The sequence below is a fragment of the Gouania willdenowi genome, chromosome 12, assembly GCF_900634775.1.
Source record: "Gouania willdenowi chromosome 12, fGouWil2.1, whole genome shotgun sequence".
Lineage (NCBI taxonomy): Eukaryota > Metazoa > Chordata > Actinopteri > Blenniiformes > Gobiesocidae > Gouania > Gouania willdenowi.
Genome location: NC_041055.1, coordinates 27,377,305 through 27,402,285, shown reverse-complemented (window position 1 = coordinate 27,402,285; position 24,981 = coordinate 27,377,305). Strand labels below are relative to the sequence as shown.

The 24,981-nt window shown below is 37.3% G+C and overlaps 1 protein-coding gene across 2 annotated transcripts in view; it reads right to left on the bottom strand.

Annotated features, from left to right (window-relative positions):
* itga1 (integrin, alpha 1) overlaps positions 1-24,981 on the bottom strand; it is a 100,971-nt gene that overhangs the window by 44,602 nt on the left and 31,388 nt on the right. Inside the window, exon 1 of one of the 2 annotated variants that reach the window (XM_028462550.1) lies at positions 23,895-24,099. The exons of the other annotated variant lie outside the window; for it this stretch is intronic. Coding sequence (XP_028318351.1) covers positions 23,895-23,934 — 40 coding nt within the window. The 5' untranslated portion in view covers positions 23,935-24,099. Of the gene's footprint in view, positions 1-23,894; positions 24,100-24,981 lie in introns of those variants that run through there. 2 annotated transcript variants of the gene reach the window in all.

The following is a 24,981-nucleotide window of genomic DNA, read 5'->3' as shown; positions in this document are numbered from 1 at the left end:
GCGAGTGTGTGCAGGCTGTAAGTCAAGGTGGCTCATGGCAAGAACCGCACACAATTATATGTTACTGCCTTTCCATAAACACAGGAAATACAGGACTGCACTGCCAATCATGTTTGAATGATGATCAATTAAACAACCTATGGGCTTACACTTCTTTGGCTCTAAAGAAAAAGAAAATAACAGACTTAATGAGTCACAGAGTGAAATCCTGGCCAAAAAACTGCATCACTCTTTGTTTCTGTGACCTTCCTTTCTATTTCTAAGAGAAGCTGCATTTAAACTGATTAAATATCCCCTCAAATGCACAAGCACACACACATACACACACCTAATTTAGCTGATTTAAGGTGGCGACATGCCAACCAAGCCCTCTTCATTTATCACTGAGCTAAGGTACAGTTGAGTCCTGTTGGCCTGAGCTGTAGATCAAACAAGAACGTCCTCTATTCATTGGTCGACAAACTCATGCACGCCAATCTCATTTTATGCCTTTGGGGTCAGGGCTGAAAACAAAACTTATGTAAGTGGTTCTTTCAAGGGCTTGAAGAACATCTGCCCAAGATAAACCAATTAGGTTCATCCCTCTTGGGATGGAAATAGGTAGTGATACATAATGTTGTCCATCACTGTCTGAAGGGTTCATTTTATACTCCATTACGGTGCCATATGGTGAGCGCAAATAAAAGATGATTTTCTGTGAACCGGAAAGATTTCAACAACTGTGTGATGGATTTCTGTGGACATATATGCAGAACTTGTCATACCAGGACTAACTATGCATACATTTCAGAAACCTGTGAGTTACTTCTCAGTTTATGATTAATAAACAAATGTAACAGCTATTCTATTTTTAAATATCTTCACAAATCCTAAGGTCCTACTTAACCTGATACTATTTCTCTTGCACCTTGCATTTGTGGGTGTACTGCGTTCCCAGGCAATGGGAGGTTGTAGATCTGTTTTAAACTGAACATATGTTTCTAAAATGTGGGAAGATACCAAAAAACATCAAACGATGGGTATGATATCATCAGATTTTGAGAGAAGTATCCATGATAATGTCTGAAAGAGCTACTTCTGGTTATTTGGTGGAGTAGCCAAACTCTAGCCCTTCAGTGTTTCTTAACGGAGTAATTACAAAAAGTTATAATAAATACATAATCTTGTTGGAGAAGTAGAATGAGGTATGCACTAATGGTGTAAAAAAAAAATTGGTTTCGGCGATGCATCATGATATTTCACCGCACGATTGATGTATCGATCCAATAAAATGTCCAAATCAATTTTTTTATATGTTTTTTACCCAAAAAAACATGCAATTGCACTAGCATATAAGACCTTGTTAAACTATCTCACCCCTCAATGCATTTTAGATTGGAAATTGATTGCACTTTATTTTCATAAAACAAACTGGACACTTTCATAGATGTATGTGGTTATTATTTTTGAGAATTTAAGAATTTAACAGAATCAGAATCTGTTGTAAAAGAAAAAAAATATTACTTTTTGAAAATGTTAATTTGACAGTTTGATAAACATAGCACTTGTTTTTGATACTGGTGCTTGAATTACAGTTATTTACCATTTACTAGGTCTTGCGAGTTAAAAAAAAAAGTAAATAAATTATAATTCATACCATTTTGAACTTTTAACTATTGATATCGCGAAAGATCGCAATGTATGTCCTATTGCTCAGTATTGGGATATACAGTATCATATCATCGTGAATCGTATCGTATTGTCAGATTCATGGCAATGTACACCCATAGGTTGCACTAGGGCTGGGTGAAGAAAAAAATCTCAGATTTTTTAAAGAAAAATGTGAGTTTTGATTCGATTTTTTTTTTCAATGCACTTAAAAAATGACTGCAGACATCAGATATATTGTCAAGAGTGCAACTTTATTGCTGTGATTGTCCTCAAGAGTTAAAATGCATAGAACAATCCCAAAATAAAAAGTAAATGAGGCTCTGTCATTCAACAATTTCAACCCAGGTTTAAGCAAAAGTGCAACAGCAACTTCACAGTAGCACACATGCAAACAAAGAGGGCGCTGGCTCACATCACGCTACAGTAACTCACAAGGACAGAACGCGAAAAAGTCCGAAAAAACTGTGGTGGGAATAAAATTAATAAATACAAAATTACATTTTTTTTTTTAACACACAAATTTGCAAAATAAAAATGGTTTTTATCTACAAATTTGACAAATCGATTAAATAATTTTTTTGCCCAGCCCTAATTTGTACATATTCAAGTTATCGGCCTCCATCGGCAAGCGACTATCGCACCACAAGGTGAAAAAAGACGCAGCTCGATCATGACTAAGGATGAGTTGTTAGAAACCTGATATCTCCTGTCTGCAACATGACTGTGAGCACTCTTAGTCATCAACCAAAAAATAGAATCTCTTTTAAACAAGGTGAAATACATGTTCACTCATATCATACATTATTAAAAACACCAAGTGCTCTATGACGTCCTTTACATGTCAATATTATACTCAAAAACATTGAGCCATTTCACATACTGTGCATGACTAAAAGAATCAAAGCTGCTGATCAGGTTGACAAGCCATTCTGAAGTCAATATATGCTGTTATTTATCACGAGGTGAATTCTCTTTCCCCTGTTGAATCAGAAGTGGTTGAAACATCTCGTCAAAAAAGATGACGCTGCTGTTTTTCTTCCTGCTCAAAGTGGGTCTGATTGATCCTGACAGTCTGTTAGCCACACGTACGTGAAATAGAAACTGAACAATACTTTTTTTAATGTTAAAATGTCTGCAAAACATCAGAAACCAGCAAAGATCAAGCACCTGTTGGCCTGTGTGACATCACAAAAAAAGCCATAAATATCCGCCAACTCAGCACCTGTGGGCTTCAAAGCATGACTCAGCTCCAGTAAAAACACACAGCCAACTGGCACCTGCTCATCTGTAACATATCTAACCAACCATAAAAGTCTTTAGGGCTTAAAGCAAATCAGCACCTGTGGGTAAAAAGAGTCATTAAATAACCACCGAACTCAGCTTTAATTAGCTGTTTTCACAAACGAGTTGGTTGTAACACTGATCCAACACAGACAGAACTAATCTCTGGAAAATCAAGTGAGCAAACACCTCTACTGACTAATGACATCATAAAACTAAATATAATTGGAGATACTGAGATATCTACAACTGAATTAGTTGGTGATTTACACAATGAGTCATGTTTTCACTGTCATTTCTACTTTCTCCTGCGGGCCGAATTGGGAGCTTTAAAAAGGCCAGATTTGGCCCCCAGGCCTTGAGTTTGACCTATGTGTTTTAAATATTCTGATATAAATATATACGGCTGAAAAATTCAGAGTAAATATTAAATATTGCATTTTTTTTTCCACTTTAACTTAGTTTTTGAGCATGATGCAGTACAGCATGATCAAATGATGCTAATAATTATCACCTTACAAATAAAAGTTGTAACACTGGATGTTTCAAACTGGGAGAGGGACAAAGACAGACTTAAACTCAAAAAGCTAAGTTGGGCTAATTTAAAGTCAGAGTCCAAAAAAACTTAGCGCAGCATTTAAAACCACATTAGCCTTTTTTACCACGTTGTTCAATCACTGTAGAACTAAGGTTGTGTACTTTATGAAGTAAATATTGATGCCAAAAAGCTTCATGTTGAACATTGAAACAACGTCAGGCGACTTAGTATTTCTAAGATCAAGGTCCCACCCATGTTCTATTAGCATTTTTTTTTTTTTATTAAATCCATTACAAGTCCATCACAACTGGTCTGTTTCCAACAAATCCATTAGAATGTTATAATGAGCTAGCTCACAGCAACTCTCATCTTTGATTGTTATTTGTAATTCTTGTTGTTTGCACTGACTGAAGGGCTTTAGCAGTTTTATTGTACTTGTTTTTATTGTATGACAAATAAAGTTCTATTCTATTCTGATCGCATCGACGTGTCCTTGATTTCCACACAACAATTCCAGCAAGTTCTTCTTGTCCTCTTTTTTGTGGACAAAAAGAACTGGCTGGAATTTTTGCGTGGAAGTCAAGGACACATCAAAGCCATCAGCAGATGCCTCTGAAGAAGACTGGGAGTTGACAGTCAAAACATGTCAGGAGATCAAAGTAAATTTCCTGAAAAACTGTTATCTGAATGGATGAAACCTTAACATATTATGCGATGCTTGTTTTTACAATTATCTATGATTTTTTAAAGAATCGTTTTAGGGTTTTTAATGACAAAGCTGATATTATTTACTCTGAACCCTGGCATACTTGAGAAGGTCAGCTGCCTGCAGGCAACATTTTTCATCATAACACTTAAACTCAAAAAGCTAAGTTTGGGCTAATTTAAAGTCAGAGTCCAAGAAAACTTAGTGCAGCATTTAAAACCACATTAGCCTTTTTACCAAGTTGTTCAATCACTGTAGAAGTAAGGTTATGTACTTGTAATTTATGAAGTAAATATTGATGCCAAAAAGCTTCATGTTGAACATTGAAACAAGGTCAGGCGACTCAACTACGGTACATTGCTGAAACCCTAAATGGTAGGATGTACTCAGCAGACTAGAGAACATAGAATAACTCATGACTGCAGCCAGCGGTGAAGCATGGTGAAGGTTATTATGAGTTTAAGTCTATATTTCATCCGATCCATCTCAAATTTCCTCCGTTCATCCATCTTCAGCTCATTTCAGCATCTTTCCACCTAAAAACCAAGTGTTTCTCATCACCGGTGTCAGATTTCACTTTGTTAAACTTCCAGATGTATCCTCTGGAGCTTCATTTTTTTTCTACTTGAGCAGAAAACATTGCGGTTTACAAGCAGGGAACCACGTGTGACAACTCTCATGACGACCACAACATTTCCTTTTTTATAAAGTAAAGGGTGGCTGAAACTCTCCTGACCGTATCCATTGAGAGGACACTGAATCTGCTGATCGTGGCAGTTTCAAGGTGGTACAGAAGAGCAACTAAAAGGAGAAGGAAGAGGAGGAGGAGGAGGAGGATGGGGCTCCTGGGCAACATCAAACTAAAAATACACACCCTCAGGGTCAAAGTCTGACCTCCTTACAGAATCAATAATCATGCATGCTATGAAGGGAAAAAGACAGAGAATGATACACCTCTACATCACCATCTGCTACAACGTCACTGAGGTTTATTTGACAAAGTACAAAAAGGTTTGAATGAAACTCGACAAAAGGCCACCAAGTTGCCCAAGTTTCACAACTGTAACTCAGACAACTCGCTGATTATTTAAAAGGCTTCCACTGCAGAGGTAATGAAATTTTTAATGAAGTTGTCAAGCTATTTATTTGCGCTGCATTTCGCTTTTGTTTTTAATAATAGATTAGTAATTGAGGCTAAACCTCTTAGCCAGACAACCACTTAAGGGGCAGATCTGCGTATTGATCAGCACGGACCACTAATGCTGCTTAAATTTTCATCAGCGGTCCACAAATAAACTGACAGCAGCAGGCGTCTGCGTCGCTGTCTGCCTAGAAACGGGCAGAGACATTTAAAATGAAGGACAGAACAACTATGAATCAATGCTTGGCTGGTTTTATGCTAACATGATTAGCTGCTGTCAAGGAAAGACACAATAGTGCAGAAGCTAGAACTATGCATAAGATTTGCGTACTCTCCCTGTGCTGGGACGGACACATAATCAGGGCATATGAAGTTAACTGTTGGTTTTGTCAGTGGCGCACAATAGAGAGTCTCCAAAAATCTCTGAAATGTCAGTATGAAATGTGTTTCTGCAAATTTTATGGATCAAATGACCACGTGTTGATATTCTACTTGGTCACTTTCTCGCTTAAAATGTTTTCAGAACTTTCAAAGGTGGAGATATTTAGCCTCAGTGTGATTCAGGTTTTTGTCGTTGTAGGTTCCAAATGCATCTTGGGAAACTTCAAAGTATACTTCAGTGGGAATGGTCATTGTGCTAATTATCCTAACCATACTTATAGTATATAGTAGACAGTATATACTCATTGAGTTTGTAGTGTGTAGTGCTTGTTCATGTGGATCTTGTTGGGTTCTTTCTTTTTTACTATGGACTTTATATTTTGTTCAGCGCTTTGAGATGACTTTGTTGTATTTTGCGCTATTTAAATAAAGTTGAATTGAATTGAAATAGAATTAAAAAAAAGGTAATTGCCGCTCTGAAGTCTGTTTTGATCTCCACTCTAAACAATCAGTTTATTGAGATTATCGTAATGGTTTCGCGCATTGCATTGTGGGATGTGGCGTCCTGTAGACAGATGCCTACAAGTGTTTTTACTTCATTCTCCAGACAATGAGGACAGTGATTGGCATGATACCATTTTTCATCCAGTTCCAGTGATATCAACTCACTCTGCGAGACATTAAATTTCGGTCAAATTCATATCTTTCCGTGTAAACAAAAAAATAAACATCCACCATTGTTTTGCCGCAGCTTTCAGTGAAAACACCAGTGATGTTGGAAAGTCACTTTGGCAGTACTTTTGGGAGCAAACACAAAAAAATCACTAAGTATGAAGTAAAAATATCCGTTTACGGGACTCCACATCCTACAACGCAATGCGTACATCATTTCCAACATGTCAATAAAAGGAGTGTTTACTGTGAAGATCAAAACAAACTTTCAAGCAGCAAATTCAATCTTTTTACATCTTTTTCTTCAAAGCAAATCATCTTCGATTTATTAAAACATTGTCCCAAGCAGCTTTAAAGAATTTTGTGTGGACGCAAGAAGAAAGGGAATCCCTTTCAGTTCCTCCTGTCAGCACTTTTTCACATTATTAATCACACGTGGATATTCACAAAATCCCACGTTTCAACAAAGCTTTTCCAAGATACAAAAACTAAAAGGATGAATACTGTAAATGAAACGCACCAGGAACCAAAAACCTCAACATAAGAAACTTCAAGTCAGACAAAAGCCACGGATAATTGTTGGTTTAACTTTGTTTATCTAATGCCAGTCAATTCTTTCACCATTGGCCATTTAAATCTACAGCTCGCCTAATAGGCCTTCATCCTTCAATAAAATAATAGTGTAAAGTAAAGAACTTGTTGAAGTTGAAAAGGAAATATATTTTCAATTTTCTGCCATTTAAACAAAAATGAGTACTGGCTTTAAAGTTTTAGTATTTTAAGGTAATTTGCGGTTGTAAAACATACATTTAAGTTCACAAATCAGCTCCTCCTGAAAAACACTGTGTCCTAAAATATTATGTATTCCACCTATTTTTTTAACCCTCTATTACCATCAAATATTACCTAATATTATAATATAGACATTTTCTGCCGTATCGAGTAAATGTATCTTGAAAATGTTCCATAAATACATTTTTTTCAAATATTGTTCTCCCAATCGTACAAATCAAATTCGAAAATGTCACAAAATATGAAGCAAAATTTACCCAAAGGATAATAGGAGGGTTAAAGTGTTAATAAATGTTATTGAAAATATAATTATTATTAATTTTCTTTTGCCTATGCATTTGCTCTGAACCTTTTTTTGATCTCAGTTACTTAATATAACTGAGATCAGTTATGTGAAATAAAACTTTGATTCAAGGATTCAACAGAATTTAGTTGATAGCGTCAAGTTGTCTATGACTCCTAAAGTCTTTACTCCCCTTATGATGCAACAGGTTACATTTTGCTGATGTCAGCATTGCTCTCTGACACCTCCAACACATTTTTGGTGGATAAGATTAAAGTAAGGAGAAAGTGTTGCACCATGTATCCAGTTCTTAAAAACTCAGTTGTGGAGACATTAATGCACCAGTGTAATTACTGTAAAATACTATCAACTCTACTTTTTCTATCTTTGCCAGGTCATGGTAATAGTATGATAACCAGCCCAGCCGTTGACATTGGCCTCTTGTTATTGTGAACATGTTGCTCCAAACAGGCCCCTCGGCTCCTCAGAGCTCCGTGTGATGCCAGCGTGATTGATAACTCTAGCCTGCTGCTGACTTTGGGGGAGAAACATGGAGGTTGGAGGGCTGGACAAGCCTGGTGCACAGATGCACTGTTGCTCTGACTTTAAAACACACACATACAGTGCACAGAGAAACGCACACATTCACACACACATAAATGTCCAGGATCTAAGGCTGTCATCACTTGGCAGGTTTTGAGAATCCCAGTGGACGCAAAGTATTTGTGAACATGTGGATGGATGCGTGTGTGTGTCTGTGTGTGTGTGCGTGTATGACACAGAAAATGACAAATCAATGCAAAAGTTTTATCACTGTGAAAACGCACTGGGAGAGGAAGTGTTTATTCCAATGATAATGTAACATCATGAGAGTTGGATCAATGAGTCTATTTGAGAACAAGTAAAAAACCTCCAGCAGTCACTTTCTTGGTACTAGCAACAGAAAAAATACAATATTGCTAAGTGGGTGTACATGCTCCACACAGTGAAAGTCCAACACAAAGCAACACATGGTTTTTTATGTTTTTGTATTTTACGAAAAACTTCCAGAACAAAAAATTTTGAGCTCGTTGCATGAAGTGGGTTTTTGTGTGTGTGTATTTGTTGTAATATTAACCATTGTTAGTCTTATATGTTAGGGTTTCGCTTTCTTCTGCTGATTGCTTTGATGTTTCCTTGACTTCATCAAAGTCATCAGCAGAAGCCTCTGAAGAACACTGGCAGTTGACAGTCGAAACATGACAGGAGATCACTGAAGAACACTTGTCTGAATAAATGAAACTAACATATTGTTCAAAAAGAAGACAAAAATAACTTGTTGGCATTGTTAGTATTTCTAAGATCAAGGTCCCACCCATGTTCTATTAGCCTTTTTTTTGTTTTTTATTAAATCCATTACAAGTCCATCACAACTGGTCTGTTTCCAACAAATCCATTAGAATGTTATAATGAGCTAGCTCACAGCTATGCAGTGATCAACTCATTTAGGTTGTGCTACTGAGCTGGTAGCAGCATGTATTTTGAAAACAGCTAATGCTAATGCTTCTTTAGCAGACTACCTAATCAGGCCAATACACTAAAACCAAAGATTTTTAGCAGCATTGCCAACCAACCAGATCCGTCCAATCCCTGCTCTCCTATAGCAATGACTTTACGTACGCGATGATTCTGTGCAACAATTGCAACAACTTCTGTTTGTCATTTTTCTGAACAATATATTAAAGTTGTGTTAATGTTTTGACTGTCAACTGCCAGTCTTCTTCAGAGGCGTCTGCTGATGTAAATATCTTTTTATTAGGGGCTTTTACACTTACACTCAAAGTAAATTTCCTGAAGAACGGTTATCTGAATGAACATATTATGCGATGCTTGTTTTTAAAATTATCTATGACTTTTTAAAGAATCATTTTAGGGTTTTTAATGACAAAGCCGATAATATTTACTCTGAACCCTGGCAGACTTGAGAAGGTCAGCTGCCTGCAGGCAACATTTTTCATCCTAACACTTCTCTTGTACTTTCCCATCGACCTCCCTGTCTGTTCTGCTGCTCCTGATGACCCACAACAACTGTGCCGTCCCAAAGGTCACAGACCACAAAGAGAAACAGCTAAAAAAAAATCAAAGACTCAGGTTTATTTATGGACACGATGGAGAGGAATTATCTGATCATACCCTTTGCGATCATAATATATGTCATTTTCAATATTATTCGATAGTGTTTGTTTAGTAAAAGTACGACTACTTAATGTCCGAGCTGAGAATGGTACTTTCTTATAGCTTGAAGAAAGGTGTGGTGAAGGATGAAGTGTGAAAAGACAAGCAGAACGTGTGTGCCTGTGTACATTTGCACATGTGTGTGGCTTGACCTTTGGACGGGTGACGACCTTTGTAAGGTGATCCAACATGTGCTGTGGCACCTTCGGGCTCCTTTACCACAGACGTCCGAGTGCGGATGTCTGGGGATTATTCAGGCTCTGATCTGGAGATGTTTTTGCAAATCTCTGTTTATTGTCCAGCTCAGCAGTTGCTTATCTGAGAATTAGGCTTTTTAATCTCCATCAGTAGCCGTCAGTCAGAGCTGCACACTGCTGGCCTCACAGACAGGGACAATGAAAGTGATTCTGCCTGTTTCTGCCGAGGCCACAAAACTAACCCAAAAAGTTTGGCACAAGCGTCACCTTGGAAACCAAGATGTTTCCTCTTGTGGGATTTCTTGGCTTCAGATGTATTTCTGCAGCGTTTGGTGAAGTGATGCAACGCAATGCCTCAGAGATGACTCAGATCTGTGGCAGAGCCCTGCCCTGCAACACAGACTGAGGCTGCACATCACTTTCCACTAACTCAATTACATTTAACAGAGTAAAAGCTCAGTGCAGCATTAGAGCAAATGACACAAGTTCACTTCAGCAGGAGAGTGACACTGTACCTACTTTACTTGTTTGACAACATATTGATTTTTGGCTCTAGAGTAGATTCTGCCCTTTTTTTCCTCCTAATATTTCATTTAATACAGGATGGACATTCTCTATAGTGGTTTAAGTGGGAATGTACCATGGAAACATCCTTAAACTATGTTCCCCCAGTCCTAGTGACTATGACTGAGATTGACTGAATATGTAATTAAGTTTTAGGGATCCTAAATAAATTATTAAACCTACAGCACATGTGTCAAACTCAAGACCCAGGGGCCAGAGCTCCCAATTCAGTCTAAAGGAGAAAATAAAAATGACAGCGAAAATGTGTCGCTGTCCCTTATTCCTTGAATATTGTCGGTGCCTTACATCCTTTAAATACTATTATACTTGGAAGTGCAAACTAGGGCAAATTAATGATACAATTGTTCGTTTCATCGCCTATAATCTGTGGCCCGCTTCAGATTAAACTGGTCCATATTTGGCCACTGAACTAAAATGAGTTTACACCCCTGCTTTAGAGCATCCAATTTAAACTAAAAATGACAGAAAACATGACTCATTGTGTAAATTACCAACTACTGTAATTCAGTTATAGATATCTCAGCCCCTTCCAATTCAATGATTGGAATACTGGAGATACTTAGAGATACTTGGTGATATCACAACATTAACCATTCCCAATCCCTACATACCATTCATACAAATATCATTAACCGTTGCAAAAAAAGTTGTACTTTTAAACTAGAAAGACAGAAATCAAATATCTATAAACTGCTGGTTAGGCTTATTCACAGACCACTAAATCTCAAAAAACTAACAACCTCTATATAGAACAATATCTTATCATTTAAGAAAACCTGGTCCCCCTTTTTACATTACATCCAAGAATGATTCCGGGTGAATACTGTATATGAACTGAAATGTGTACTGGTGTATAGAAATCTTAACTGTTATATTAATGTCTTTTTATATATACGGCTTTGCCCATGTAACGTCCTTTTTGTACAGGTTGATTTTCATTCCTGTATCTCCTCTGTTCTGTCATCAAGCATCTCTGTTTTTCCAACAAGCAATTTGTTTCACTATTTGCATCAGATACAAACCATCTGTATTGTGTTGCTTATTGTTGTTTTTGTTGCTTGTGAAATAAAAAAAACAGAAGAGAAAAAGAAACTCCACAATACTTACAGTTTTCCTGTGCTAACGTATCACGTATGTCATCTTTAATCGCAAATTGTTGAGAATAATTTTCAGTTTTTCAAAACCCTGTGATTTACCTTAAATCATTCAACAAAATTGCTCCACATTGAATGAAAATTTGTCACGAAATCAAATAAATTTAAAGTAAAAATCCTGTAGGTACTGATGTCTGTCTTTTATTGCTTGATTATTGATGTACTTTATGTACCATTTATACAAACTAGGACATTTTAATGTTTGAATTACTGTTTTTTTCAGCCTAAAATCTGCAGCCGACTTGAGATCAAACTGCTTCATATTTGGCCCCTGAACGAAAAATAATTTTCACACCTCTGACTTACAGAAACAGGATGAGCTGTGCGTGAGTAAATAGGTCATGTTGATGAGCTTCTACCTTATCTGTGACCTTTCACACCTCTAACTGTCCTCAGCTGTGTTGAATAAATTCAAGATAAAGACTGAACTTTAAAATGTGGAGTCTTTTCAACACTAATCTATTTCAGATTTCACCTAGACTGCAAAATCACCCATAGAAGCCCGAATCCAAACACCAACCCTTTCAATGTCACTCAGAGCAAAAATAGTCCTCTTCTACACCCAACTGATTACTCTTATGTCTGTCACCGGCACAGAATAAGAAACTAAACGCACCTTCTGCACATGTACAGGCAATGCAAGCTTGGGCTGCTAAGTCAAACTAAATCTGGTGGGTGGCCTTTGTGGTTTCAACATCTCAAGGTGACATCTCTGAAGGTTTCTGAGAGTCAATGTATGCTGTAGGTTCAACTTATTTAAAAAGTGCCCTTTACTGCCAAATTCACAGCTTTTGGACATCAGTCATCTTTCCATGAACCTGGGTTCTTGTGATTCAGCTCTGATAAGTTCACTTTCTCCAAATAAACACCCACTGAAAGCTTTTACTATCATTTCTATAATATAGCATAGTAACTCTGCTTTCTCTGAGAAGCTACGGACGTTTTATTGGTTCCTGACTGAATTCCTGATTCACTTTCCTGCTTTTTTTTTTTCGATACATTTACAAAAATTACTATTACACAGTAAAATAATCGACTCTTCCCTACCCCTTCCATTGTGCTACACTGACTCCCTCTTCCCTGTTCCTTTCCCCCTCACCTAGGTATAACACTACCCTCTCTTCTTATATTCTCCCTTTAATAAAGTTTTTCCCACCCTTCATTAAGGAGGGCTGGTGATGGTCACAATTATGCATTAAAATAAATGTATTTATTTAATTGCAATAACAAAACATGCATAGCTGTCATGAAAAGACTTCACTATAATGTTGACCTTTGAAAGCATGTGCAGACAAGGAAAAAAAAACAAAAACAAAACAAATTATTAAGCACATTTTATCAAAGTGTGAGTTAAATCTAATACAGCTATTCATCCTTCCAATGAAGGGATGATTGGTCACAGTCGACTCGTCTTGGTTCATATGAGTAGCAGTTGGTATTTCCTGTTTACTTTCAATGCATATATTTACTTCGGAAACTTTCTTCAGGCCAAACTTGCACATTTCTGAAACTCATAAGAAGCACATTGGCTTCACACAGCAGCAGACTTCAGGTCATAAAACTTTTTTAACTTAATTCTTTGTGCAGAACTGAATGACTGGGACAAACATGTCTTTGATGGGAGGCCGTAATAAAGCCGACAATCATGAATAGCTTCACTGCATCTCTACTTTTAAAGGCCTTTAAAGGGGCCAACACATATTAGCAAGAATGGTGAGAACATGCACACTCCATACAGGAAAGTCCCAGGAAGGCTTTTTGTCTGCAGAGGAAACCCAGGCCTACCTGCTGCCTTAAATTTTGGATAAATGGTATAGGGTTAATATATATGCAAAGGTTTTATAACCACTGACATTGAAAAGTTGTTTCACATTTCAGACCCTCTTAACCACAATCTGTTCATTTCAAAGAAAGACTAACTAATGCTTTGTTGGACCTTCAAGGGCTCATGTTAAGCTAAACCGACTTTTCTGTGCTTTAAACATCATAAAAGTTCTATCAGGGTTTCATACACACACTTAAAGTGTTTTTTTCATTGATTCCCTCAATCGTTAGGGTGATTTGCTCCTTTATTACTACAGGGTGAGCCCAAACACCTCGCTCCAATTTGATGACACGTTCCCACTTTGATGACGAATTTGACGCGGCACTAAGCTGGAGAAGCCGCGCCTCCAGGAAGCTCTCTGCCGTGATTGACATGTAAACAGACACGCCCACGAAGGTGAGCATTTCAGCGTCTTTCGCGCAGTGCTATGTATGTATTTTCTACAGTCTATGTATGTACCGGTGAACGCCCCGCCCCCACGCTCTGTCTCGTGTTTATCGTGTTTAATATATTTATTGAATTTTTAGAAAAACATTGAAACATAGACCCACCTCAAATGTCACATAAAGGAAAAAAAAGAAACAAAATACAAAGGTATATAGCCAATGTACATACATTTACCACATCTTATACAGAGAAAAAAAAGAACAAAAATAAATGAATACTTCAGCCAGTGTCGGTTTAAAATCAGTCTTGAACCAGTGTTGATGAATGATCAAAAAAATCAAAAAAGGCCTCCACACCTGATAGAACTTCCTCTCCTGACCCCCCATCACACATCTTATTTTTTCCAAATTAAGAGTAGATATCACATCCTTAATCCAGTGTGCCACTGCTGGAGGAGCATCATCCTTCCATTTCAAGAGAATTAAACGTCGAGCTATAAAGACAATTAGTTTGCGTTCTTTTATTGGTAAACCACCTGAAGTGACCCTGAAAAGCAACATAAAAGGATCTGGAGTTATGTTTGATCCAAGCACAGCAGAAAGTGCATCGCAAACACCAACTGAGTATTCCTGAATTTTTGGACAGAGCCAAAACACATGAACCAAAGTTGCTTCTGGAGTTTTACATCTATTACAAGTTGCTGTCTCGTGTTTATAAAGCAGCATGGAGGCGGAAGGCAGTGTCCCGTCTATAGACACGCCCACTCATGAATATGCATAAGCAGGTTGCAAATCGGCCTGTTTGTGTAGAGTTGCTCAGAAAGTGACTTTTCAGAGGCTAAAACTCTGGAAATCAAGTAACTTTGGGAAAATAAAACTCAAATACTATGTTTTTGGGGTTCTTAGAACAAATGGAGATGGGTGAAAAATAGCATGATATGAGACCTTTCAGGAAATGAGAACTTCCTGTGATGCTGTCTGTGTAACAGGTGCTGCATGTTTGTCCTCTTCTTGTGTTTGACAAGAAGAGACAAAAAGCTTTGGAGAATTTTGGATTCCTACAGCATCTTCTATCAAAGCAGTTATTAATTATTCACCCTCGCATTCATCACAGCGTAAATTTGTTTGACAAAAGAGTTTAAAATGTACCAGACACCATTTAAAGGCTTAAATTGATTTGTTTTAGTAAATAGACTGTAGCTTGGACAAATGTATCACACATTAATATTTTTGAAATGGTAAAAGGCTTGCAGCAGGACATGGATAGGAACAGAGTCATGGGTAGGGACTCACAATTTCTGTGATCGCAATAATGTATGGAAAAAACTGAATTCACATTCTGAAATGAAAGAAGCTATTTTTTTTATCTATCTTAATTTAAAATCAGGCTCCAACACGGAAATGGCTCACATGCATGTTTTGGAACAATATCACGCATTTACAAGCTTTTTATATATTTATTCATTATTAAAGACAATTCTGTCCAATTCCACTCATATTCACGTTCAAAATCTGGTGTTACGTATTAGCTGAACTGGTGATGAGTTTATCTGGAGGAGTTTACTAATCAAATGGCTGTTTGGGATTTTGTGCAAAGCATGAGGGTGATTCCTGGTTGGCGGTAATTAAAGGTAGGGCTGGGCGATATGGCTTTTTATAAATACCGCGATATTTTTAGGCCATGTCACGATACACGATATATATCTCGATATTTTGCATTACCCTTGAATTAACACTTTGATGCACAAAATCACACCAGTATGATGATTCTATATGTCTACATTAAAACATTCTTGATCATACTGCATTAATATATGCCAATTTTAAACTTTCATGCAAAAAAGGGGATATCACAACTAAGTCAAAGTTGACATAACTGTATTTATTAAACAGTGAGTGGCTCAAACATAAAATTGTCAACAGAAAGTGCACGTTCTGTGCAAAATTGTCACAGAGACATTTCAAAACAAGACATTAGTGCAGGATGCAACTCACATGGCATTTCAAAACACAAAATTAAAGTGCACTTTTTGTACATAATGCCACTACAATATTTTAAAACAAATAGTGCCCTTTTGTGCATGTTGTCATTAAGATGACATTTCAAAACAACACTAAATTTAAGTGCACCTTTTGTGCATAATGCCACTAAGATATTTAAAAAAAAAAAAAAGTCCGCGAGTTTAACGGTATGGTCATTTTCAACACCGCACAGACTACAAGCTGCGATATATCGAGTATATTCGATATATCGCCCAGCCCTAATTAAAGGTTTCACAAATAATGTTTTGGGACCATATCGTGCATTTTATTGGTATCTTTTAGAGATGCACCAAAATGAAACACCAAGGCTGAAAACCAAAAAACTGAAAGAAATTATTTACAATAGAAAATGAAATATTTTCTATTATTATTATGTTCTCTTCTAGAAACACAAAGTGCACTGAAGTTCTTGATGGAGAGCACGCAGCTTCTCTGCATTCATTGTGGCGTGGATCATTTCTTGTGCTTTAATCCCATCCAAGTAATGAGTGAACTTTACACTCCATCGTCCGTGTCAAATTCTAATTAGAAGACGCTTTAATGCTCAGATGTATTGAAACATGGACACCCCACGGAACCCAATGTTTCCAGACTTGCTGACCGGTTTCCATCGTTTGTTTACATGAATAAAAGTGTTTCGGTATAGTAACAGGAAACGATGATGAAGCAGAAACAAAACGGAAACGTGTGAAGCTCTGTAGACGTAATGCAGAAATTGCTATACCCTGAAACAGAAATTGGGAAATTTTGAAACAAGAACTCAGAAGCCCTACATGAGGGAAGAACAAAATGTTCAACTATAGAGCTACTGACGTCATGTGTTAATTCTTTAATGTAAAGCGGAGGATTAAAAGAAGACAATCCGACCCATTCTGACATCAGTTCATCATGCGTGACAGTAAATGTCATGAGTGAGACGGAGAGCTGAAAGCAAAAAAACACACACACACACACACACACAGAACATGCAGCTTCAAAGCCTTTTCAATGAGGAAATGCAAATTAAAAAAAACATCTACATCTGCAATTAAACGCAATCCTATTGATCTTTAAAGAAGAGGATTCTACAGAAATTACAAACAGCAGAAGAAATTACCTGAATTTTTGTCTAAGACGATATTATCAATTGTCGGAAAACAAGGCTTAGGAGGCACAAAGTGAGGATATCAGCTTTTAATTAGTCCACGTCTGTCTAGTGGTGTCTACTTCAGATTAGCTGTAGCCCTTAGCTATCTGATTCAGAAGACAGATACAGCACAGACGCTGAAAAAGAAGGAGGAAGATACACGGCTAATAACAAAGAGCTCTGGGTTTACTATTGACTCCTGACAAGCTTATACATTAGATTCAGAGCTTTTAATAGCTTTAGTCCTTCTGGATTTTGTGGAATTTGCTGTTCTTTGGACCTAAAAAGGAGTAAAGTTTTGGAGCTAAAAAGGGATTGTGGTCCTTTGAGGAATTTGGAGGAATCTAAATCAGTTCAAGTATTAGTGACCTTTGACCTCCTCTTCTTTCTTGTCAGGCACTCACACTGTAACAGAAGGCAGAGGATGGGTTCATCTGGAGAACACCGTGTGACACTACCGTGAAGTCAAACTTCCTTCATTTATTTCATTACCTACGGAACACAAATCACAAAGTTCACTGATGAAAAAAAAAAATGTAATGGATGAATGGATGGATTAAAAAAACGCCTGGATTTATTACTTTTCCCAAGTTTCATTACTTCAGTGATGACAGACATTTTTAACGGGTTTCTTTTACCCAAACTTTTGTTCTTTCTCACAAATGGGCAACATATCTCACACTGTTCATTTGAAACATTGATTTCTGACAAAAACACAGACTTTTTTTAGTGATGCAGGCAGTAGATCAAAGTGATCTTCTGATGAAAGGATTATTAAAGGGTCAGTTCAATGCTTTCCCTGTTTATGAATGAAAGTGTTCCTCCTGTGACAAACCTGAGACCAGTGTCTAAACCTGAGACCATTGTCTGCATGGGATGACTGGGATGTAAATGAATGAAGGTTTGTAAGTGTTCATAAATTATTATTGTTGTTGATTACGTAGTAAATGTGTGCGGTTGCTCAGTAAGTGCACGCCAACACATTCTAAGCAGTCATTAGATTTACACAATTAAGGCACATTCACCACTCTGAGGAATATAAAGTGCTGTAAAAGTGATCATAGGAAACTATGTCAGGTTCAATCTAAATGCTATTAAATTGTCTGAAGGTTTCGGGGATCCAGGAAGTATTGTAACCGGAAAAATTAGTGAAAGACAGACAAAAACAGACAATCATTGGTGTAAAAAATAATTGCTTGTCATGTAGATATGAAGCCAGCTTTGGTCTTTGTAATCATCACTTTCTATTTATTTGTATATTTGTATTATTTTTGTAAATATTTGAATCATATTGGTATATATTTGTATATTATTATTATTATTATTATTATTATTATTATTATTATTATTATTATTATTATTATCTATCCTACTTTATTTTCTACTACTGTAATGTGTGTGTTTCTTAATTGTACACTTATTTATTGTTTATTCTTTCTCTTGTCTTTGTCAACATTTTTATTCTTTTATTTGTGATGTGTTTTTTATTGATATTTAAAAAACAACCACTGCCTTTCATATTATTACTAAATCCCAACATTTCCTGTATAAAGCATTTATATGTAAGGAATTAAGAAAAACACAAGTTTTCCCCCTATTTCTATAATAAGTATAATAGCATCTACAACATAACTCTCACTGACTTTAAATGGTGTGCAATTACATTAGTTTATTAAAAAAAAAAATTCTATTTTGTGCGTTTAAAGTGTGTTAAACTGTAACTACAAGTTCACGTTTTAACAGTGTTTATGTGTGTGATTTGCATAAGACGTGTTAAATACAGTTTGATTATTACTGTAACAGCCCAAATTGAACATATGTATCTTTTGTTTATCCACTAGGAAAACCCTTAATTATTATTTCAATTTTAATGTTATTTGTCTATTTCTTTAGTCACTAAATATATTTTATGGTTGTAATTTTTTTTTTTTTTTTTTTTTAATAGTTATTTATATTTTTTTATATTATTTTGACTCACATTTCATCAGTTTTGTGTTAAATGTGTTTCTAAAAAGTTTTATTTTTCTACATTATAATTGATACAGCTTTAAGAGGAAATATGGTATGATGTATGGTATGTTTTGTAAAAAATCAAATAGTGCTGGCTTTGAAAAGACATTAATCCAACATTTCTCTTTTCATTGATCCACAGATGAAATTATTTCCAGCGCTCTCTAGTCTGAGTATCACATGTGGCCACTCTGTTACATATACCGTACATAAATGCTAATCCTGCTCAGGTTCACAACACTAACAGAAAGAGACAGACAATCAGGCTCACAGACACTCTATCATAGTACACAGCCACTCCAATCAACTCAACATACAGTACGTGATGCTTTGTGGAAAGAAAAGGAGAAATATGTGCAATTTCTTGAAGAAATAGACGCACAATCTTCTTGCTGAAGTTACTGTGAGGCTCGACATTTAGTGTGATCGATATCATAGATTGAAGGATTTTCTAGATAGGTTTCGATCCGTCTGAAAGTATCGTCAGTTTTAACCCATGTACATTCAGTTCATTAATATGTTGAATAACAACAAACACTGTAGTTTGGAGTGTAATTCTCCATTCTCATTCTCTTTCAGTGAAAGCCTTCTTGGTCAGCTCGATCACTCTGGTCTGACACGGCTGATTAAAGCCAGATGCCCCTCTGCTCTGCACAACCAAACTCAAACCACCTGTATCCTCATCTCCGTTAGGAATTTACAGAGATTAAATGCTGCCACTACAATAACTGCATGTGGGCCCGAGGGCAGGCGGGGTTAGATCCCTGAGCACATCATGGGATCCCCCTGTTTGGCCTGGAACCAGCAAAACCAGCTGAGGTCATACTCCAGCATCTCAGACTACATTAGCAGACCTTGGGTCTTGGGTTGGGTAGTAGTGGACAACAGCCACCAAGGACAATTCTCTGTTTATTCTGCAGTATCACAACATCAGAACCTGGACAAACAGGCAGAGGAGCAGTTTTTGAATCTGCCCCTCATAAACACTCACTGTCTGACGAGACAGCAACAGGTTCTGGATTGAAGGAAATTCATGGATTTGCGCGCTAATTACTTTAGGTGCGTTCACGCCAAAAGAGACTTCTGTGACTCTAGCAGCTAGATTACATTCAAAACAAATGTAAATGACGTGACTTCTAGCGATATGATTCACGTTTTGCCTGTCACGATGCGATATATACGGATATATCACGATAATAAAAAAATATGATATACGTCACCATATCAATAACTACAAATTTCATCTTTACAAGTACAAAATGGTATAAAATACAATTTATAACAAAATAATAAAAATTTACGAGAACAAGTAAATGGTAACTAACTGTAATTCAAGTACCAATGTCAAAAACTAGTGGTATGTTTATCAGACTCTCAAATTACATTTTTCAAAAATGTTTAACTTTTGCTTCTACAACAGATTCTGATTCTGTTACATTCTTAATTTATTTTCTTTTTTTTAAGTGCTTAGTATGTTTCATAAAAATAAAGTACAACCAACTTCCAAGCTAAAATGTATTGAGGAGTTAGGTAGTTTAACAAGGTCTGCTGTGGTTCACTGACACCTAGTGACCGTGCGTTTACGTGCTATGCTTGCTAGCACAATTAAATGGTGTTTTTGTTAAAAAAAAAAAAACATGATTTAAAAAATCAATTTGGACATTTTTTGGATCAATACGATATTCACACGGTGAAATATCACAATATATTGCCAAATCCATTTTTTCTTAGACCCGTATTACGTCTAAACTCTGAATGTAAAAATCCACGTTTATTGGCCTGGAGGTGGCAGAAGAGGGTAACAGGGATAAACTATCTGACTTCCTTCTTGATGTACTCATAGGATAGTAATAGTTTACTAAGTTACTAAGTGAGCTTTGACTTATCATCACTGACCCAACTCTTCATAAGCCAGTGTCTTCTATAAGTGGAAGCATGTTGTTGACTTTTCCTTCTTTCTTCTACCTTCCTTTGAAACACAGTCAAGTGTTTCACTTGATTTTTTTCCCGGTACTTCCCGCCTTGTTTTAACTACTCATGACCTAGATGGTAATTCACAACTGCTGCTCTGGGCCTTGAGAACTTGAGAACACAGCAAGCATCACCAATGGGACACCCCAACAACAACAGAGCCCCGCCTGCTCCACTGTGTAGGCGACTCTTCTTATTTCACTTCTCACTTCCTTAAACTTAATGACTGCTGACACTTTGGTTTTTGTCCAACAGGATGCGACATAATCTTCCTTGAAATTATGTTTTACAAGATTTCCAGTGAGTTTTTCCAGGGAGTTGCAATCTATTTTTGGTCAAACACAAAAGATCTTCTTCCCAGAACAAGAAAGTGAATTTGTTGCTAGAAATTGGTTAGTTTTCATAATCATGAATATGTTTGTAGGACGGTTGCTAACGGTGTATATATGTTTCTGATTGCAACAAATGAGGTTTAATGACAAACAAGAGCAATCAGAGAGCACAAACCTACGCCTAGCGCAAAATATCCTTATTGCCAAATATTAGCAGTTATTTGGATCGATGACCTTATTAATGGTGATCATTCACACTTTAAAGGCTTGTAAGAAACGTATATCCCCATTAATAACAATACAGTAGGTCCAAATGTATGGCAGGCACGCCCATCTTTTTAAATCGCGCAATCCAGATCCGATCGGAGTTAAACTCATCAGGTTGATTAAAAAAACAACGTGACATAACTGAGTCAAAATTCAGATTGGTGAATTGCAAATTGAGATATGATTTTTTAAAATTTTGCCAACTGTAACATCACATTGCACTCTCAACTTAAAGCAACACCGTCTAACTTTTGGCCACAAGGGGCACTAGACCTGTAACTTTCAAGTCAAGCGCCCCTAGTGGCCACAAGCGCCGCAGCACTGTCATAAAAATCAACAGTCAGTCGGGCCAGCCTCCCTTGTCTTTTGATCATGTGTGCAGACAGTAGTTGACCTGTTGGTTGAAGACAGATCATCGACTCACTATTAAAGAAAAGTAAAGTTAGCTTTATGTGAGCAGGAATCTGTCGCTTGCGTAAAATGCCTGAACGCAATTACAGATTACATTCAAATCAATGTAAAAGATGCGACCTCAAGTTATCCTCCCTCAAGCGACGTGACTTAAGTGATTTGAGCGACGAGGTCAACCTCGACCTCGTCGCTCAATTTGAAAAATGTGAACTTTTTAAGCGACTTCAAGCGACAACTCTCCCGTCCTTCACTTTCTGTAGAGCCGCGGCAGCAGCCCCTTCCTGCTCCCTCCTGCTACAGTGCAGATGGCTGTATTACACTTCTTCAATTTATCGGGGCAAAATTAAAGCGGTTAACTTCTTGACTAAGCCTACATTCTGAGTGAACTCATCCTTTAGTAACTCCGTAAGTTGATCATTTAAACCGTAAAAGCAGAGCTGTCTATGATAAGTGCTGTAAACGTACGGTCGGAGAAGAAGGATAAGAAGTTGGTCAGACCTCACTCTCTCCTCTGTCACCGTTTCTACACACACACACACACACACACACTGGTCCCTGGTCATCGCGTCAGTGGAGCGATAAAGTGATGGAGTGATGAAAAAGCACCACTTAGTGAAAAATAGTAGCAAAAGCCTTAGCTCCATGAGTATATCAGAGCCTGTGGTCACGTGACTGCCGTAAAGTGAATCGTTCTCCAGGTCCAGGTCACATGATCTGGCCAACGATGGTCCGTCTTCTCCAAACTTACATGGGCGGTATTTCAAGAGGGCAGCCCCGCTCGGAGCATCGATACTGTCAAGAGCTGTATATTGGCCTGAGGAATCATTTCAAATAACTCATATGAGTCAACTCTTTAGGTCACAAAGTCTGCGGTGTGGCTTTAAAAATAGTGGACTCTTCCCTACCTCTTCCACGGTCCTACCCTGACTCCCTCTTCCCTGTTCCTTCCCCCTCACTAAGGTGTAACACTGTCCTCTCTTTTTATATTCTCCCAATAATTAAGATTTTCTTACCCTTCCTTATGCTGGTGATGGTCACAAAGTATTTATTTCATTTTAATAATAAAACATGCATTGTAGCGAAACGATTGCACTACATGTAGTGTTGACCTTTGACAGCTTGTACAGACAAGGTACAAAAAAGAATTAATAAAATAAAATAATGATGATCGATAGGAATGCAGAATCAGAAAATTGATCTGGATCCTTTCCAAAATGTAATGGATATTAGCATGGTGTATGGTCCATTTCTAATTCAAAATCTGTGGAGTACTAATTCTGCTAACAAACAATCAAATATATCTCTAAAAATATGAAATATAGAAAATTAAATGGAAAAAATAAAACATGTACCTTGTGACACTGAAATGGAGCAAATGGGTTGGAAAATGGATTGGATGGATGAAATTAATAAAAATATAGAACATATCCTTGGCGGAAGTAAAAACAAAGAATGTATAGTATAGCAATATAATGAAACTTTCTTGGATGCCACCTAGTGAAAATGTGTAAACGGAAAAAAGTTGTTTAAAACTAATAGTAGTAAATAATGTATTTAAAAATAATAATATTGATAATAAGCATATTTTTCTGACTTCTATGCAACATACTTTGCTGCGCAGAGCAACAGAAAGAAACAATTAAAAGGTCCATCTGTTACTGTAAATAACCTCTGAGGGAACATGGGTGGAAAAGTTTCTTAAACACATCTTAGCGGGACATTTTGGTGCCACCGATCTTTACAGGCGCGCGTGTGTGACACACCTAATGGATGCTTTTAGTTTCCTAGTAGTCAATTACGCAGTGAGACATGAGCTAAGCGGCGCGCAGCAGGACAGAGATGCTCAGGAGGAAATCATGCGCGATTTCTGCCCGTTATAAGTTATTGATCAGCTAAGGACTGAATGAGTTCTGATGAGCCACTACTTACCAACAACTGCCAGAGCTGTCAAAGTGAAGTGTCCGTTCATCCTGGCGCACAGCGTCTGTTACTCCACTGAATATCAACGCGCAGCTACTGCAAAGCTCTGGGAAAGGTTAGGAAAAATAATGTCTGTATAGAATCCACAAACATCCCCTCTGTGCTGCTGCGTTCGCGGTGTGTAGGTGTGAAAGCCGGTTTGCAGCTGCCTCCCTCCGAGCAGAGCGCGTCTGGTGCGCAGCGCCCTGAGGGTGGGATTGTTGGGGCTGTTCATCACGCACATGACTGTGCGGGGGCTGGGTCTGTCTGTATGGGTCTGTATGGGTCTGCTGCTCCATGGGAAAATGTTAGCAGTGCTGTCTGCAGACTGGACCACAAGTGAATGGTAGCGGATCGGAATAGACGCGGTATTACTGTAGATCTTATAAACAGCGTTTGTGATGAATAGAATGAATCCATTACAGAATTAGATGCAGCTCATGTAGAAAAAGTTTCCTGTCCATTGACCTGCAGAAAATATAGAAATATTTGGGTGTAACGATTCGTTTTGCATTTTACATTCGAATCACAATTTGTTGATGCCGATTCCATTCAATGCAAAATGATTGTGACTTGAAATCGATTCAGTTACGTTTTAGCCAAAAATAATAATCCAACCAGTGTGACTGTGAAACAAATACATGAAACTGAAAAATACAGGTGAGCTTTCAAAGATTCGTGTTGTTTCTTGTAAATGAATCGTCTAGAAATTATTTATGGAGATAAACAAACAAGTAAACAACATTTACTGGAAAATGTATTCACATTTTATTTGAATAAAGTCCAACCAACACTTCAGTTTAAATCAACAGGATGTTAACTTTTCTGTTCTCATTTTTAATAGGCAGTGGCTATCTGTATGGTTCCCGTATCAATATACCAATATTATCCATATGCAGCGCCCCTTATTGGCCAGTTTAGGTCATGTGACTAAGACTAAACCTAACCCTAACCCTACTTAGGTAAACGTACCTATAGCACCTGGGGGTTATCCGTATGGCAACCGTAGAAATAGACACTTTCTTTTTAATACTCAATAAATCTGCAATAAAAATAC